This window comes from Phasianus colchicus, chromosome 30, assembly GCF_987193195.1.
Source record: "Phasianus colchicus chromosome 30, bPhaCol1.hap1.1, whole genome shotgun sequence".
Taxonomy (NCBI): Eukaryota; Metazoa; Chordata; class Aves; order Galliformes; family Phasianidae; genus Phasianus; species Phasianus colchicus.
Genome location: NC_143465.1, coordinates 3,449,013 through 3,465,407, shown reverse-complemented (window position 1 = coordinate 3,465,407; position 16,395 = coordinate 3,449,013). Strand labels below are relative to the sequence as shown.

The following is a 16,395-nucleotide window of genomic DNA, read 5'->3' as shown; positions in this document are numbered from 1 at the left end:
TCTCAGCTCCAAATGGATTTTACAACAAATTTTAAGAATTTATAAGATATCGTACATTTGTCAGCCAGTTTCATCCTAACTGAGGTACTTTGCAATGCTATGGAGGGCTAAAACCTGGGACTTGTTTCAGAGAGGTCGATATCTGGTGAATCTGTATGGGATAAAGACGTTTATAGTAGGATGACGTAGAAAGGCGTAAAGGGAAGCTGGGAATTGCCTAATAGATGCCAACAGTGAGTAAAATGATTACATACTATGAGGTGTAATTGCTTCTGTTTTGAATCTGATCAAACCTCATACACAAAAGGTGCCTCAGATCCTCCTGGCTACCTGAGAAGCAGCATAAAAGCACGCGCTGCTCACCTCTCCTCCAACAGCTCTTCCTGACTTCTCCTCTGCAACTCAAGTAAGTTGTTCATTCTCTTTCCCTTTTCAATATACTCTTTTAATGATAATTCTAACCGAGTCTTACACGGCTATTTGCTTATGCACAGACTGGGCAGCCTTTCCTTAAAGGCACATTACTGATCCTGCAGAGAATGTGGTAATGGTGTTATCCAGTTCCTTGAGGGACCTTGCTAAGTTCTGTATTTCAAGAGTTTTGAGACTTCTGGTTCCTAAACCTGCTATAGAAACTGCTGCAATTGGGCAGTGTAACCAGGGGAGCGTTGTGTATAGACACAGCAAAAATGAGGGTTGTTTGGAGTACAGAGAAAGGCTAGGAGGAGTTGAGAGCTTGGTAAGTAGAGAGGATAAATGTAACTCAAGGATGGGAAGACAACTAGGAACTACAGAACCGTATCAGCTGTCCTCAGCAAACTACTCAACCTGGTAGCATCCACAGCAAATACACCTGGATGTGCAAACAGATCCCTGTCCTACCACTTCATCCACGTGTATTCCTCTGTCTTCTTCTGTTTCAGATCCACTTCCACTGCAGAACAATGTCTTCCTACAGACAGCTGTGCAACTACCAGTGCTTCAATCCATGTGAGGTGGCCTGCCCACCGCCCATTGCCAACACCTGGAACGAGCCATGCGTCACATCATGCGGTGACTCCAGGGCAGTGGTCTACCCACCCCCTGTTGTCATCACTTTTCCTGGGCCAATTCTCAGCTCCTGCCCTCAGGAAAGCGTAGTGGGGTCCTCAGCACCAGCTGGTGTTTGGGGCTCACTTGGCTATGGGGAGTCCTATGGCTACAGAGGCTCTCTGGTTCATGGGGGATTACAGGGAAATAAGTTCTCATATTGCTCCCAGAGGTTCAGTGGCTATCGCTCTAGAAAGTGTGAGCCCTGCCAAACCCAGCAAGAATATACTTGCAGCAAGAGCAGTCAGGAGACTGAATGCAAGATCCAAACTCAAGAGTAAGATAACCAACATGAGTTTCTAAGATGCTGGCCTAAAAAGAATGATCCTTGTTAATGCTTTACAGTATATTTGTGCTCATATCTGCTTATATACTTCTTCCTTTGTTAGAAGTGTGCTCTTCTATTCTTCTTATGGTCCAGATTTTCAAATGTATTAATATTTCTTCTATGCTCAACTGTATGTTATACAAGCATAATGGAAGAATTATGATGCTGTGACTTTTTTTCACCTGACACTGCCTGATGTCCATCAAGAGCTATGTTAAGGGATGAAAACTGGACTGCCTCATCAGACTTAAAGCTGCAGAAGAAGAAGAGAACACTGTGCTTGAAATGAAGATTCCTGAAGAAGCAGCCTTGCTTGTTATAGCCTCAATTTCTGTTTTCTGTATGAACATGTTTTTTCAACTGTAAACTTCCCTGTGCTATCTCCTATTAAAAAGTCACTTTGCATTATGATATTTGCATTCTTGTTTTCTTTTCTATCTGATTTTCAAGTCAACTTGGTAGAGACAATCTCCTTTTCAGAGTGTTGGTGTTTCCATCCTGGTTAAGCTCCACGCGAGAGGGGAGGAGAGACCTTAAATGACCAAAAGCATTACGTTACTCTTCAGTATAGCAAGTTTTCCCATGCTACTGATATATATACTGGTTTGCTCAGCCATAGGAAAAAGTATATTAGTACTAGTATATTAGTAAAAATTAGTAAAAGTATATTAGACTAGTATATTAGTCTAGTAAAAGGAATCAATGAGTGCTAATTCTAAAGTTTTCCATTTCAACTTTGCTTGGTGGATGAACAACCTTCACTTTTCTCAATTCTGCTCAAGAAGCACTAGAGTCATAATAATTTCACAAAGTGCAAGGATGTTTTCCTTGGATTTCACATATATTGTTTTGGAAGTCACTCATTATGGCCTAATGAGAAATGGACATTTGCCAAACTGGGGAAAAACAGCGAAAGGTCAGCTGAAAGCATCAGCAATGAAGCTGATGGTGGAAAAATGGGGATAAAGTAAGCAGAATACGACCACCCTAGAATGCACAGGTCTAGAGGGATATTACTGGCAAATATTAATGAGTTCTTGGAAAAGAATGAATATGTATACCAATGTACTGCATATGTTACTTAACTGTTCAAATGTAGAATCTGAACTCTAAGATTGTGTGCTTGTTTGTCACATCAGCTGGTATGAATTGAGAGGAATAAAGGAATGCTGCTTTCTGACACTGCACTGGTGTTAGAGAGTTTTCTTCCCAGGTTTTGGATGATGCTGTGTTCTTGCTTTAAACTTTGCACTGCCAGGACTTAACGATGTCAAAAAATAATGCAGGGAAATGAAAAGAGGCACACAGTGATTTTCATGCTCAGACACAATACATGGAGGAAGCATAATAAGAGAGCACAGGATAGTCAGCAGAAGGCAGCAGCTCATTAAGGACCCTCATCACAACATGGAGCACAGTTTGCATTCAGCAAACACTTTACATCACGCATTTAATTTAATTGCACTTATCCTTAAGACAGTAAACTTGAACAGTTCTGATCTTGAATGAGCAAGTTACTACGCAATACTCTTTTAAATGGATTTAATATAATAATAATAACACTGTAGTAATGTAACAGCTGTGAGGTTACTTAGCTAATTGCTCTCAATTTACACCTCAACAACTGTTTATGGTTTCCAGATGGTCCTTAAGCACTGCTGGGTCACTCCCTATTTATTGGGAGTTCTCTATGCTTCTTTCACTTTAAGGTACTCTTCTTGTGGTTATCTAAGCTACTTTGTGAAAGGTGACCGTGTTGAATTCTCTCTGAGGTTTCTACTGAGGCGCTCCTTTGCACAGAAGCTGAAGGAGGGAATGATATCTACTCTTGGTTGTTTGCAGTCCCAGCTGAGGTAACTTTATGATCTCAAGGAGCTGGTGCCATGGTTTCATGGCTGTCCGTTGGTATTTCACATCATAACACCATGTTGTGCACTGGAAAAGTACCGAGGACTCAAATTTCCTTTATTTTAGGCTTAGGTTTCAACTGTGGATAATATTTTGTCACTGTAAAGTTGTCTCTGTTGCTATGCACCTGGCAATATTTCCTCTTTATTTCTTTATGCCACCTAGACTTAGCATAAGCTAATATCCACTCTCTATTTCTCTGCTATGTGGAATTGGGATGGCTCTGATTAAAAAGGCAGGGGAAGTAAGGATGAGCTATTGAAATAGTTTTAGAGTGGATATTTAGTATTCCACAATGGTCTTGATGCTTTTAACCAAAGGCTGGGCAGTTTTCTCACATGTGGTTTCTTGTAAAGATTAAATCATGCACGCAGTCAAGCCTGGCATGTTGTAAGGAGAGTTACATGATGAATGGATCCCTAGGCACTGCGTAAACACTGCTGATGAGAGCATAGTATTCATCTCCTTAATCTTTGAGATAAGAGGGTGGTTGGGTTCAGTTGGTTTTCTGAAGCTGCATTACTCCAAAACAGAGACAGCCAATCTGAATGGTATTTGAAGGCATTCTTAAATCTTTGTTGGGAGCAAAGATCTATTCATCTTCAGCAAAACAAAGGAAGCACTGCTGGATGGACATGGATGTGTCAAAAAAGGGACAGTTTAATAATCTGCCTCAAATGTGAACAGGCACTGAAGGTGTACAGCTAAGGCTCAGATGGGTTGGATGAGTCTCAGTGCAGGATCCCATCTGTGGATCTTTCCCATTAAACACCAGAGCATGAGACATATGGTAATAAAAATACTATTGAAGAAATAACACATGGACCCCAAAGAACATAAACACATGTAGATTGGTTTCAATAATGCTAGCTTTTATTACTTTGACATTGAGGAACGCTTTGCGTAAAGAAGACTTGAATTTCTAAGAGTGGAAAAGATGCATTTTTGAGTAATATGACTTAAAAGCCAAAAAGATTGTAAGAAGAAGGCAGGCAGAAGAGAAGTTCCATAAACCGGTGGTTCCCACGGAGCTCAAGGGAACAGCTGGCAGCTGTAGGCAAGCAGGGCTTTGGGGTGACCCTCAGCTCTGCTATACCTCCAGCTCCTGCTGTTGGTTTCTCGCTGTTCCTCTACCCCTGCACATTTTTAGCAGTGCTTAGCAGGGCCTGCAGTCCCTGTAGCGCTGGCTTCTGCCCTGCTGGAAGAAGGAACCTCCGTAGATGGTGGAGCCCTGCAGGCCCCTGGGCTGGTCCAGCCCCAGCGGGGCTGAGCTGCCCACGATGCTCTCCTGAGGGCAGGAGCTGAGGATGGGGCCTGGGAAGGTGATGACCACAGGTGGGGGGTAGACAACAGCACGGGAGTCCCCGCAGGAGGTGACACAGGGCTGGCTGCAGGCATCAGCGTAGGGCTGTGGGCAGGTCACCTCACAGGGCGGCAGGCAGCGGGAGCTGAGCTGCTGGCTCCAGAAGGACATCTTTAGGGTGGGAGGCAAACCTGCAACACAGTGGAGGAGATGAATCCTCCTAGCACCCACAATCCATCGTAGGGTCCACCCTGCTCAGCCCCCATGCCGTTCTTCCATCCCCTCCCTCAGGTTCTGCACAGCTTTCCTGCAAAGCTATGGGCTGAGGTAGCATGAACCTTAATTCTAAAGAGCACAAAGGAGGTTAAGGAATCAAACTTACCTGTCTCAATGAGGAGGAGAAGTGAATTGCTGTGGTTTGAGGACTTCTGAGCCCAGAGCCATTATATACTATCCTGTGTTGCCTGCGGGAAATGAGACATCATTTCGAGTTCATTTTGTTGCAAAACACAGCGGTGCGTGTCACTCCCCAGGCTTCTATGATTGCTTTATTCAGTCTTTGTCTTAACAATTATCAGTTTCTCCCAACACCCTCTTGTTTGTTCCTTAGATTTTTGAAGCCACTTCACTTCCTGAAACACAGATTATTATTATTATTATTTTTCCTTTCTGATGTTCTGAAACTGTTGGAAAACTATTTATGCAAATACTCCGCTTTAGCCAGTGTGTGCCAAGCACTCTTTAGAATCATAAGTAATGCAATGCTCTGTGGGCTGATTTTCTTCTCTTTAATTCCTGCTGACGTTGAGGTGAAGCGCTGCAGGGCTTAGATTACAGGTGGGAGGTCAGTGGATGCTTGCAGTGTTCTCAGAGATCCAATGCATCATAGCTGGTCTGCATGAAGAAAAGCAAGAGGAAAAGTCTTCTGTATCTCTTGACATTGCCAGTGAAAATGTGATAGTGGTCCCTAATAAGGTAATAAGGTATCCAGAGCTAAAATACAGTCACGAATACAATGGGAGAATAAAAAAAAAACCTTTCTGATAGAGCATCTTTAATGACTCTAAAGAGAAACAAAACCAAACCACAAACAGATAAATGGAGGGATGCCCATTGGATGACTTCTTCGAAGGAAGAATGCTGAGGAAACCCTGAGCTGAGTAATATTGTGGAAGTCATTAAGAGAGTGAGGAGTGATGTGCAGCCTGTGTGTTCCAGGTTTGTCAGCTCAGACACGAGTTCGCTCCGCTCAAGTCACTCTCAGTGAAGCCACAAGAGCGCAGTGCTGAGTCCTGCCTTAACACCATGGATATTTATCCTGCGGTCAGTTAGGTTTTGTGGCCATTCCAGCCACAGTTTAACTTGGCCACAACAACAGCAGTCACATTTTTGGCTTAAACTATAGTCATGGCAAGGCATACGTGTTGTTTTTGAAGCACTGAGAATTACTTGTTCTCAAGCAGAAAGTCCTGCTCAGTCCTCCTCCTTGGCAATGACTCCTTTTCCATTGCATTCTCTTCTCTTTGAGGTGTCTCATCCACTTGGGTGCTGTTAGTTGATGGGTGCTGTTAGTTGACTCCTCCTAGGGTGTAGTAGACATGCCATTGCAACTTGGGTGTGCTGTCACCAAGCGAGACAAATTCCACCCACTCTATATGGGATGCACTCATGGATGGATGATTCCATGGGCTTGGAAGAATCATGCAGAAATGTTTTGGCGTCATGGCCTGGGTTAGGATTTCGGTTGTCCAATTGTTGTTGATTGTGGTGGTCCTCTGAACCAGCTGGGAAGAATTCTCCACCATTCTCTTAAAGAAATAATCTGAAATCAATTCATGAAAGGTTTGCAGGTACACCTGAATGTCTTTTTTGATGATGTTAAACAATTTTTTTAATATAAAAAGGTTTTTTTACACTAATTTGGGGAATGTCTTTGATAGTTCACATGCAAAGAATCCACGTTTGTGGTATTGTCAATTGACGTACAAGGAGTATATGCAAAACTATTCTGTGCTAAATTTGCTTCTCGATGAACTCTCTCTGGATATTGTTTTATAATGCATTTGCACTGACAGTAATGGCTGAGTTTTTCAGACCAGCAAAACGCATATAAGGGAAAAGCATTAAGATGGGACTCTAGACCCTGTTTTTTAAAATAAAAAACTTGAAGCGTGGGGCTGCCACTGTAAACACTGTGAGTCAGAAGAACAACTTTGGAGTGTCAGCAGTATCGATAGATTCTCCTATGCAGTTTCCTCTGCCCTTTCTGGAGGGCAGGATGCTTCGGAGAGGGCTGCATCTCCAAGAACTGTATGATTCATTTGCAAGTAGCACCATGGCTGTCATCACCCATCTCCAAACCAAGTGAAACCAGGTGTGGTTGAGGCAGCAAGAAGAGTCCGGGTGGGTCATTTTCCCAAAACATGCTACTTCCTCCTTCCTCCCTTTTTTTCTATTTGTGTCTCTTGTTTGTGTGAGTCTTTCACTACCAGTAACTTCAAAGGTGTCCGTAGGCACTGCTAGGAATTGACAGGGAAGCCCCAGGGCAGCCCTGAGAGACGCTCCCCAGCCTTTTGCAAGGGTCACCTGCACAGCATCATTTGTACTGATAACAGTTACCAAATGCAGGGGGTGAACTGGAACAAAAACTGTGTTTGGAAGAGGAGTCACAAGGTTACTCAAAATCAAGGATTCAACCTCAAACTGCCATGAAAGAGATGGATTTTTGAGTTGGAGAACACACCACCTTGAGGACAGAAACAAGAATTAGTAGCATTACATCAATGTGTAGATGATACTGAAAATAATTTTATTGGTAAATAACTGGAGAACTGAAGGCAGGGTACTGGATCAGCACAGTAGAGCTGCCGAAATAAGTAGCGAATCTCTCTGCATCAGCTGCAACCGCACTTAAAGATTTCAGCCTCAGGTTTTTGCAGGGTGATGCATGGTTTGGCTCTGAGATCTTCAGTAATGACCCCATGGAGTCCATGATGATGAAAGCTGAACAAAAATTTCCCATTGTCCATGGTCCCTATTATCCATGGATAGCATTTACATATCACTTTATGCTATCAGAGCTTGAAGTAGGACGGATGATTTGTGTTTGTTTCTTGGCCAGGAGGACTGTAACAAATGTTTCCCACCTCTAAACCCATTAAGCTGTCGCGGAAGGTGACTATAGAGCCTAATGTGTCTCATGTAATTCATAGGAAATAATTCACGTGGGTATGATGCGATCAGTTGCACAATGGCCCCTTACTGAGTGATAATTTGGAAAAGTGGCATCCCAGGTACTGTGTTTATGGATAAATTTCCGAGCAAACTTTGCTCTATGAGGAGTTCAGAGAAATAGGGGAAAAAAAATCATTCCAGAACAAGAGGAAAAAAGATGCATATATACCTGCAAGGAATTTAGAGCTTGAAGCTTCATGAGGAAAGCATTCATAAGGTTTTTTTCTGCCATGGTAACAATGACAAGAGCTTAATAGCCAATCACTGTCACTGAGCAAAATAATTGCATTATCTGGGGCAGTTACAGGTGGAGTGAATTTCTGTTTGATAATGCATTAGGACGTCATGTGTGAGGAATGTCTCACATCCTCCCGATTGCCCAAGAAAGAACATAAAAGCACTCACAGTGCTGGGCTACAACAACTGACTCTCATTGCTTCTCTGTGCTGAGGAGGGGTAAGTCTGAGCCTTTTTCCTTCTGTTTTTATGCTATTTCTACAGCAGTGTTGGACTTGAACTGGCACAGAGCTATGATTTTTAGAAATGATTAAAATATTTGAAGCTTTCTTTTGGTGAGGACTGTGTTCCAGGTAGTAGCAGGCTGTAAATGGGCAAGAACAGGGTATTCAGAGTAGTTTAAGGTTTAGAGTAAGTGAATTTAGTTATAGTGAAATGTAGTGAATTCCTGTGTCCTGCAGCTTGACCATTCCTCCTTTAGGAATTTACCTTCTTTTGTATACATTGACTACCATAACAAATGAACTCTGGCTCTAAAACTGAGCAAGAAATATACTTCCAGCCATAATGTTTTGTCTCATTCTTTGCAATTATTTCTGAGTTAACTGGAAACCTGTCAGGCATCGTGTTATGTTGTTGTTACAGTCAGGTCTTTGCTACTGTTCTTCAGTTCATTTTTTTAAGTTTCCACAATTTAGAGTAGAATTTGAAGGGAGCTGCAAGGAATGCCTACAGGATTTGGGAATAATGCCATCTCTGACAATAAGCTTGCCCACATTTACCCCTGTCCCTCCTGTTACTTCACTAAATGGCTCTGCGCAACATTCGTTTCTGAGCCTCAATTCCCTCTTCCTTAAAGCTGGAAAAGCAATGACTTATGTAGTCGCAGCCACAATCGCAGGCTATGCAGAACCCACCAAGGACATTCCTACATACTGATCTTCCATCCTTTTCTTGCCCTGGCATTGTGTTTCAGATCCATCTCCATTTCTGGACGATGTCTTGCTACAGAGAGATGATCAGCTCCCGCTGCCTGCCGCCCTGCGAGGTGACCTGCCCACAGCCCTACGCTGATGCCTGCAGCCAGCCCTGTGTCACCTCCTGTGGGGACTCCCGTGCTGTTGTCTACCCCCCACCTGTGGTCATCACCTTCCCAGGCCCTATCCTCAGCTCCTGCCCTCAGGAGAGCATCGTGGGCAGCTCAGCACCAGCCGGCATTGGGAGCTCGTTTGGATACGGGAGCTCTCAGGGTTCCATGGGCTCCTATGGCTCTAGAGGCCTGTACAAATATGGGAGGTCCTTTTCCTCCTATGGGTATGGTGGTTATGGTGCTGGGAGCTGCAGACCGTGTTAAATGCACAACGAATAAAGGAAAAGGAGCCATCACCCAACACAGAGGAAGATGGACTTCTGCAAACTCTGGTGGTGGTGTGGTTTTCCTGGGGCATGAATTGTACATCTCTCAATACCACACTTGCATGCAGGTGTCAGGCTAATGATTTAGTTTAGTACTCTGATTATTTTCTCCAGTGACTCCATACAGTAACATCCTAGTTATATCAAAGATCTTTACTTGTTGAAAGCTGGGCAGGATTGTGTAAATCTTCCCTTGCTCTTAAAGAGTAATGTGTGTGGAATGCACAGACTTAAAACAATTCTTTGTCTTCAGTCTTTAATGAGAACCTGACAATGTATCACCTGTATTTTTTTGTTTTCCATCTATCTTCTGCTGCTTATTCTCTCATTAAATTTTTCTGCATCAAAACTCAGTGTATTTGTCTTGTTTTTGGTCCCCATTCTTTATTTATATACCACTCTTGTTGAGTATCAACCTTTGTAGGCAGCTGTATGTCTGCGTTCCTTCAGCACCTCAAGCTGGTAAGTGACCAGGTCCTTTAACAAGAGGTACCATATGGAGTGCCTTTTGCACAACAGTATTCTATGCTAAATAAACATGTTTTGTAACTCGTACAACCAACTTTGAAATTTCCTCCAGGAAAGGAGAGGTTACGATGTGTGTTAGCTACGTGCCAGCAAAGAAAGTTACATATGCAAGTGATTTTGAAGATCTTTCCTGTCTCACTGCTTGCCCAAGGCTCTGACTTAATTATATACCTTATGTTGGTTTTATGACGTTTTCCATTGTTTAAAAATAGTACGTAACACTTTCCTTGGAATCGCCAACAGGAGCCTTAAACTGGGTGGCAAGCCCTTGCCAAAATGCTATGAATTCTTGGATTTGCCCATTAGTACCTCTAAATTCTTGGCAGTCCCAGTTAAAGCAAATAGGGGAATAATTCTTAAGTCTTCCCTACACACATAATTCAACTAATATTTTCCATATCAGGCTTGCACATCAATTCCAACCTACTCATAGATGGATGTAGATTCTGGGCACGTTCAGCACTTCCCTTTGTTGAACAGCAATAGGGTTCCAGGCTGTCAGTTTTTAATAGCTGTGTTTTGCAGAGCTGTCATCCTCTGGTGGCATCCTGCTTGCACGGAACAAGGAGGAGGAGAACACTGGGAGGCACTCACCTCCTCCCAGCAGCTCCTGTGGTCGCAGTTCCAAACTGGGCTCCAATGGACCAGAGGTCAGACATTGCTCAGCAATTCTGTTTCCTGTGTGAAATGCAGTGTGGTGACAAATCTCACCTTGCTCCATCAGACTAATTCCAGGTAAAGCCTAGAGTCATGCTGGAGAAATTTATTTGGGCAGGATGAAGCATGTGGCAATAACTTCAAAGAGACTAGAGGTGTGACTTCAGTTGTAAAACAGGCTGGAGTGAGATGCTGCAGATTGATGGCCAGGCAGCAACTCTCTCTTGTTAGGATGTGTCTGAGGTTCTTGTGTTCTGGATGATTACTCTATCACAAGGATGCTGTCCAAAAAAAAAAAGAAAAAAAAAAGCAACCACCATTCATTTGCATAGGTATGCAGAGAACCATGGCAACAAGCTCAGACATTTTCAAATCATATCCCTATGCCATTCATATCTACAAATGATGCTTTTTTCCATAGGATTATTTTCATTACGCACAAACCCTCTTCTAAGCCCATCTTGCTGCACCTCTATGTTGAACTTGCAGCAACTTTCACTTTGAACTATAGAGGTCACTGCACTCTCATCTACATGTTTTCCCACCCCAGAACAAGGTAACACGATCGGCAAAGGTGGTGCAATTAGAAGTTGATTCATGAAGATGTTGTAAACACAGTCCATAAATACTCCTCCGCACTACATCACACTTCAAGGCAGATACTCGTGGGAGCTAAGCCTCTCGTGTCTGATTTGAATAGATGGATTCACTATGTATCTACTCCCTATTCAAGCCTAATGGTTTTTCACACATTCAGACTCTCACTGCCGGTTGATGTCCCATAGGTGCAGTGGCACAGAGCAGCAGGACAGAAATGTGCCCTGCTGGGTGCCAGCTTCCTCCAGGACTTTAATCCCAGAGCAATTAGTGGCCTCCTTACAGTCACCCTTTTGCTATTTTTGCAATTGGAGAATCTGAACTCAAAAGATTCAGATGTTTTAAATGGAGTGATCCATCCCTGGAGGTGTTCAAGACCAGGCTGTATGTGGCCTTGGGCAACCTGGGCTAGTAGCAGATCTGGATGTTGTGGCCCTGCCTATGTCAGAGGATTGGAACTTGATGATCCTTGGGGTCCCTTCCAACCCAAGCCATTCTATGACTCTATGATTCCATAACCTATCAGAGAAACCTGAAGAAACAATTTTTTTTTTCTCCCCTTTTACTTATAAGACGAACTCCACAATAAGTCATGTCTTGAGTCTCCTGAGTTTCCTCTGTCATGTATGTCTCTTTCATCTAAAATAAGAAAGCAGCCATGGAAATGTGTCAGTTTAATGATCTCATTTTCAGTTCTATCTTTTAAAAAATGTAATCAGAATATTTTCTATCTTAAACATCATCATAATGTACTCATACCCTGCAGCCAGAACAGCAACTTAAGTGACAGGCAAATCTGAGTTTTGAGATGGGAACTGACATTATAGAAATTCTCCCCATCCCAGCGTATACCAGACAGGAATGCTCCACTCTGTGCTCCTTATCTGCTGCTGTTTTCCTCTTTCCTAAAGGAGAGGGGAGTGGAAATGAAGGGTAAAGCAGTAGTATAGAAAGTTCGAACCAGAGACCATAAACCCACTGTCTGATGGGGACACTGCAGAGATTTCAGTCCTGTGCTTTGCCAGGCAATTCCTATGTTGTCTAATTTTTTTCTCGGTACAGAAAGCACAGCCTTCAATCTCTGCAACAAAGATGTCTATCCGAAAGGGGGGGGGGGGGGGGTGGGGAAGGCAAGGGGTGGAGAGGGGGAGAGGGGGGCAGAGAAAGAGCAGTGCTGCTCATGCTCTGCTTGTGTCTGCTTGCTCTGAAAGCACCTGAGGGCAGGGTTTGGCTTTATTCTTTGTTTGCATAGCACCAAGCATGCCTCATTTGCAGCTTCATTACAATTTGACCCGGTGTATTACCAGCAGTTTAAAGCTCTGTCTGCTGCTTCTGATACTGAACAACAGTTATTTCTTCAAGGGGACAGCGATTATTTCTTTCTCACTGGGGCAGAAAGACCACAAGAAGGAACGTGGGGTACTGGGGATTTTTGAGCAATGGCAGTGCTACAGGTTGAGCATCTGATGGATTAATTTTTTTTGTTGCACATTTACATTTGGAAAGACCTCTGCTGGGCAACACCTCAGTGGCATTTTTCTCACCTTGAGCTCAACATGGAAACCTACAATTATCCCTCTGAATGCTCACTGGGGCCCCACTGCAATCACGTTTGCATAACCTGAGTTAAGATACAACGTTACTTTAAACCTCTTGTGCCTCCAGAGGATGGAAAGCTCTTCCTCAGGGGTGTAATTATAGAAACAGTTGTGACACTGTGTATCTTCACTCTGCGCTGGAGTGTTTCATAGGAGCAGTTCTCAATTACCAGCTTGGGTCTGCCCGTGGGAGAACACTTTGGAAAGGAAACCAGGAGGCTGCTGTGTGATGCAACAAAACTTTAATGAGAAAGAAATGCCTTTGTTTGCAAAGCAAGATATCACAGAATGTGAAAAAAAAAAACAAAAAACAACCAACTGCTTCCAGACAGTTCCTGAGAATGTTCAACAAATGTCCTGCACACAGATGAGAGACTGCTGTCCTCAGATGGTTTTGTTCTCAGTAGCTGTGCAGCTCCTGGTGAAGATGCCATTAGGAGTGATGCTTACGTTGCATGTAACGTAACTGGGACAGCTGGAACAGGTGATAAGAGTGAACATCAACCCAGAAACTGACGGAAAAACACAAAGCAGATGAAAGACCAGAAATGCTAAGTCGAAACCGGCCTGCTGGTGCACCAAGCCCCGTCCTCATTGCTCTGCTTGGGCCTTCATGTGAGATTCCCCTGCCCTTCTGCCCTTAGCAGGGCCCACAGCTGCCCCTTAGGATCCGGCTGTAGCGACGAGAGGAGAAGGGGCTGCAGAACCCACTGCCGAGCGTGGAGAGGGCTGAGCTCCCATAGCCGTACTGCGCTCCGTATCCCAAGGAGCTCCCGATGCCATAAGAGCTCCTGGCGCCATAGAGGCCCCCCAGCCCCAGGGAGCCCCCAAAGGCGGGTGCTCCAGAGGATCCCACCACAGCTTGCTGGGGGAAGGAACTGAGGATGGGGCCGGGGAAGGTGACGACGACGGGCGGTGGCTGGATGAGGGCTGTTGAGTCGGGGCATTGCCGGACGCAGACATCATTGCAGCTGTTGGCAATGGGCTGTGGGCAGGCGATGCTGCTGGTGGTGGGACACAAGTCGTAACAGGACATGGCTCGGCAGAGAGGTGATTCTGAAAGAGAGGGCTGAGTGAACACAGAGCACGAGGTGTGCTGGAGCACAGCGTTTGTTGCTGGGGTGTTGGGGAGCAACGCAAAGAGGGGCTGATGCACAGGCAAAATCGGTGACACTGCTTAAAGAGTTTCTTGTGCACACACAACTGCTCTAATTGCAGGTATCATGCTCCTTTTCTGTTTTTTTTTTGTTTAGTTTTATGCTCTTGGGGATAATTCACTCCCAATGTTCTCTTTCAACTCTACATTCTTTCATCTCTGTAATCCCCCTGGTAAAACCCTAAAGAATTAGAGCCCAAGATGAACTTGAACTCATGATTCATATACTTGCAATGTTAAATATAGATACCCTATGAAATATTTCTGTCCAATATTTCTTGGCATAACATTTTTTCTACAGAGCGTGGAGTAAGTTGGAAAATGTAAAGAGCTGATTTTCTTTGTCAGATAAACACAAGTTAGGATTATTTTGCAATAAGATTTCTATGTGTATAATGCTCTTTACTCAGCTGGCTTCTCAAACAGCTTTGTATTCAGACATGGTTTAGGTATTAACTGAAGTGCTGCAAGAGAACTTTGCATTTTGAAGCTTCTGCCATCTGATATTTTCAATCTGCTCGCAGGATGGGAATAGCAAAATAGGAATAACAGAATTCAATGCCCCAAGCCCTGGTCTTGACCCTAAAACTTGCCACCTTGCAAATAATAAAATAAAAGATGAAGGGAGAGAGAAGAGAAAGACAAAATCTCACCTGATATGGAGGAGAATCTGCAGGAGGAGTTGGAACTGGACTGCACAGGTCTCCTTTTATACAGTTCTCCCCAGTGCCTGGGGGGGTCTGAGGCACTGCACACATGAGGTCATAATCATAAAGCAGCCCCAATCTGAAGCACACCGAACTTCCCAAAATGACGAAATTGTTTTTGCTTTGCTGTTTGCAAAATCACCCTAAATCTCTGAGTAGCGTGGTAGGCACATTCCAGCTCCCAGCACTCTTTCATCTCAATGTTTAATTGACCGGCTGCAGTGCTGGTATCATTCCACCCTCCTCACTGGCATCACAGGAGGTATTAAATTGTTTCTATTTATTTAGCACTTCCTTCATTAACTTCCTGTAATGATTTTAATCAGAGCTGTAGCTTGCTGTGCATGTTTGCGTTTGAGCTCTGCAGATCTGGGCTATAATCTGATCTGCTCACGCATTTTGCAATGAAATGGTCAGTGAGATGGAAGCCAATTTCTGGTCCTGCTCCCACCCACAGCCCCAAAATGTGGGGGTGAACCCATCCCTGTGGAAAGCCACAGTATGAAAGTCTATGGGCTTTGATTCAGAAATGTTGAATTTTCCTTGCTGCCTGGGAGCACCAGCAGAAGAGATTGCTTTAGTACCTGAAATAGTGATTAAAATTAAATCTGAAGGGATACCAGTGTAATTCACAGTTTGCCCCTATCTACCCCTCTGCCTTATAGAAGAATTGAATTTGTGTTTCACTGGGTGATCCCAAAGAAATAACTTTAAATGCTTTCTTCCCAGACATGCTGGCAGGTGGCAGGAAGATGGAATATTACAGGAGTAGCATTATTTTCCTTCTCTTTTTTTCCTGGATCAGCAAAACATCTGCAGAGTGATCTCCTTGCCAGATTCCAAGTGATGTGTAAAGCACTGATTCAGGCTTTCCCTGTGCTCAGTAGGGAGGAACAAGAATACTACAAGACACTCATGCTGCCTCATGCTTCCCTTACTGGTGTTTGTATCGTCCTCAAAACATGCCAATTTTGCTGTCGTTGACACACAGTGTGATTAATGAAACACCCAGCTTCCAAGCAAGTGAGGTGCATTGAGATGCAACCCACCCATATTCTGAAATCCTGGGCAATGGACAGTGCCCAATCCACTCCTACGTTTCCCCATTTGCTCATGGGTCAGTTGATGTTAAATAGCAATCACCACAATATTTGTGTCAGAAATTATCCTTAATTTACGAGGGTTTTTTGAGGCAGCCCTGGGGGATCACGGCACAATAGCACTCATAAGGGATGTTAAATTAGTTTTTGTGTGTGGTTTTTAAGTGCTTCATAAAGCATTTCTAATGGCTTAGGTATGAACTGGTGTATCATTATTGCCATACAGGTATGTGGTCAGATTCGAGCAGCCCAGAGCTTTGAAATGTAATTTTGAAATTGCACTGGTCAGGTGCATTCTTCCTATCCTTTTCACCAGCTCATGATTTCCAGCATCAGGCTTTCAGCAGATTTCCTGTTCCAAAGGAGTTCTTCATTTGTCTGGTTGTGGCACAGAGATCTCCAACCTCATGTTTGGAAGCTTTCCCTGATGCTTTCCAAGCCTATCTGTGAGCTGTCTGCCTTGGCTCTATGACTGAAACACATACTTGGCTTCCTCTAAAAAACATATTCCACAAGCTATCTGTCTTTTATTGTGGC

General features: G+C 43.7%; 3 protein-coding genes across 4 annotated transcripts; 1 reads left to right on the top strand and 2 right to left on the bottom strand.

Moving 5' to 3' along the window:
* The first annotated feature begins 3,163 nt into the window (after window positions 1-3,163).
* Window positions 3,164-9,855, top strand: LOC116237264 (feather keratin B-4-like). Of its 2 annotated transcripts, none has more exons than XM_090126899.1 (2): window positions 3,164-3,270; window positions 9,076-9,855. In XM_090126899.1, the coding sequence occupies exon 2, from the start codon at window positions 9,097-9,099 to the stop codon at window positions 9,451-9,453; it is 357 nt and encodes a 118-aa protein (XP_089983025.1). In that variant the 5' UTR covers window positions 3,164-3,270; window positions 9,076-9,096; the 3' UTR covers window positions 9,454-9,855. The 2 variants fall into 2 exon arrangements, with proteins under 2 accessions (XP_089983025.1, XP_031462171.1); XM_031606311.2 differs by lacking the exon at window positions 3,164-3,270 and adding an exon at window positions 8,204-8,318.
* Window positions 4,333-5,031, bottom strand: LOC149914394 (feather keratin 3-like). The gene is made up of 2 exons (XM_090127119.1): window positions 5,011-5,031; window positions 4,333-4,819 (listed from the first exon to the last, which is right to left on the bottom strand). The coding sequence occupies exon 2, from the start codon at window positions 4,797-4,799 to the stop codon at window positions 4,482-4,484; it is 318 nt and encodes a 105-aa protein (XP_089983245.1). The 5' UTR covers window positions 4,800-4,819; window positions 5,011-5,031; the 3' UTR covers window positions 4,333-4,481.
* A 3,367-nt stretch (window positions 9,856-13,222) lies between the features above and the next one.
* On the bottom strand, window positions 13,223-14,847 carry LOC116237265 (scale keratin-like). Its single transcript, XM_031606312.2, has 2 exons — window positions 14,705-14,847; window positions 13,223-13,951 (listed from the first exon to the last, which is right to left on the bottom strand). Exon 2 carries the CDS (start codon window positions 13,929-13,931, stop codon window positions 13,536-13,538), a length of 396 nt encoding a protein of 131 aa, XP_031462172.2. The 5' UTR covers window positions 13,932-13,951; window positions 14,705-14,847; the 3' UTR covers window positions 13,223-13,535.
* Window positions 14,848-16,395: the final 1,548 nt, after the last annotated feature.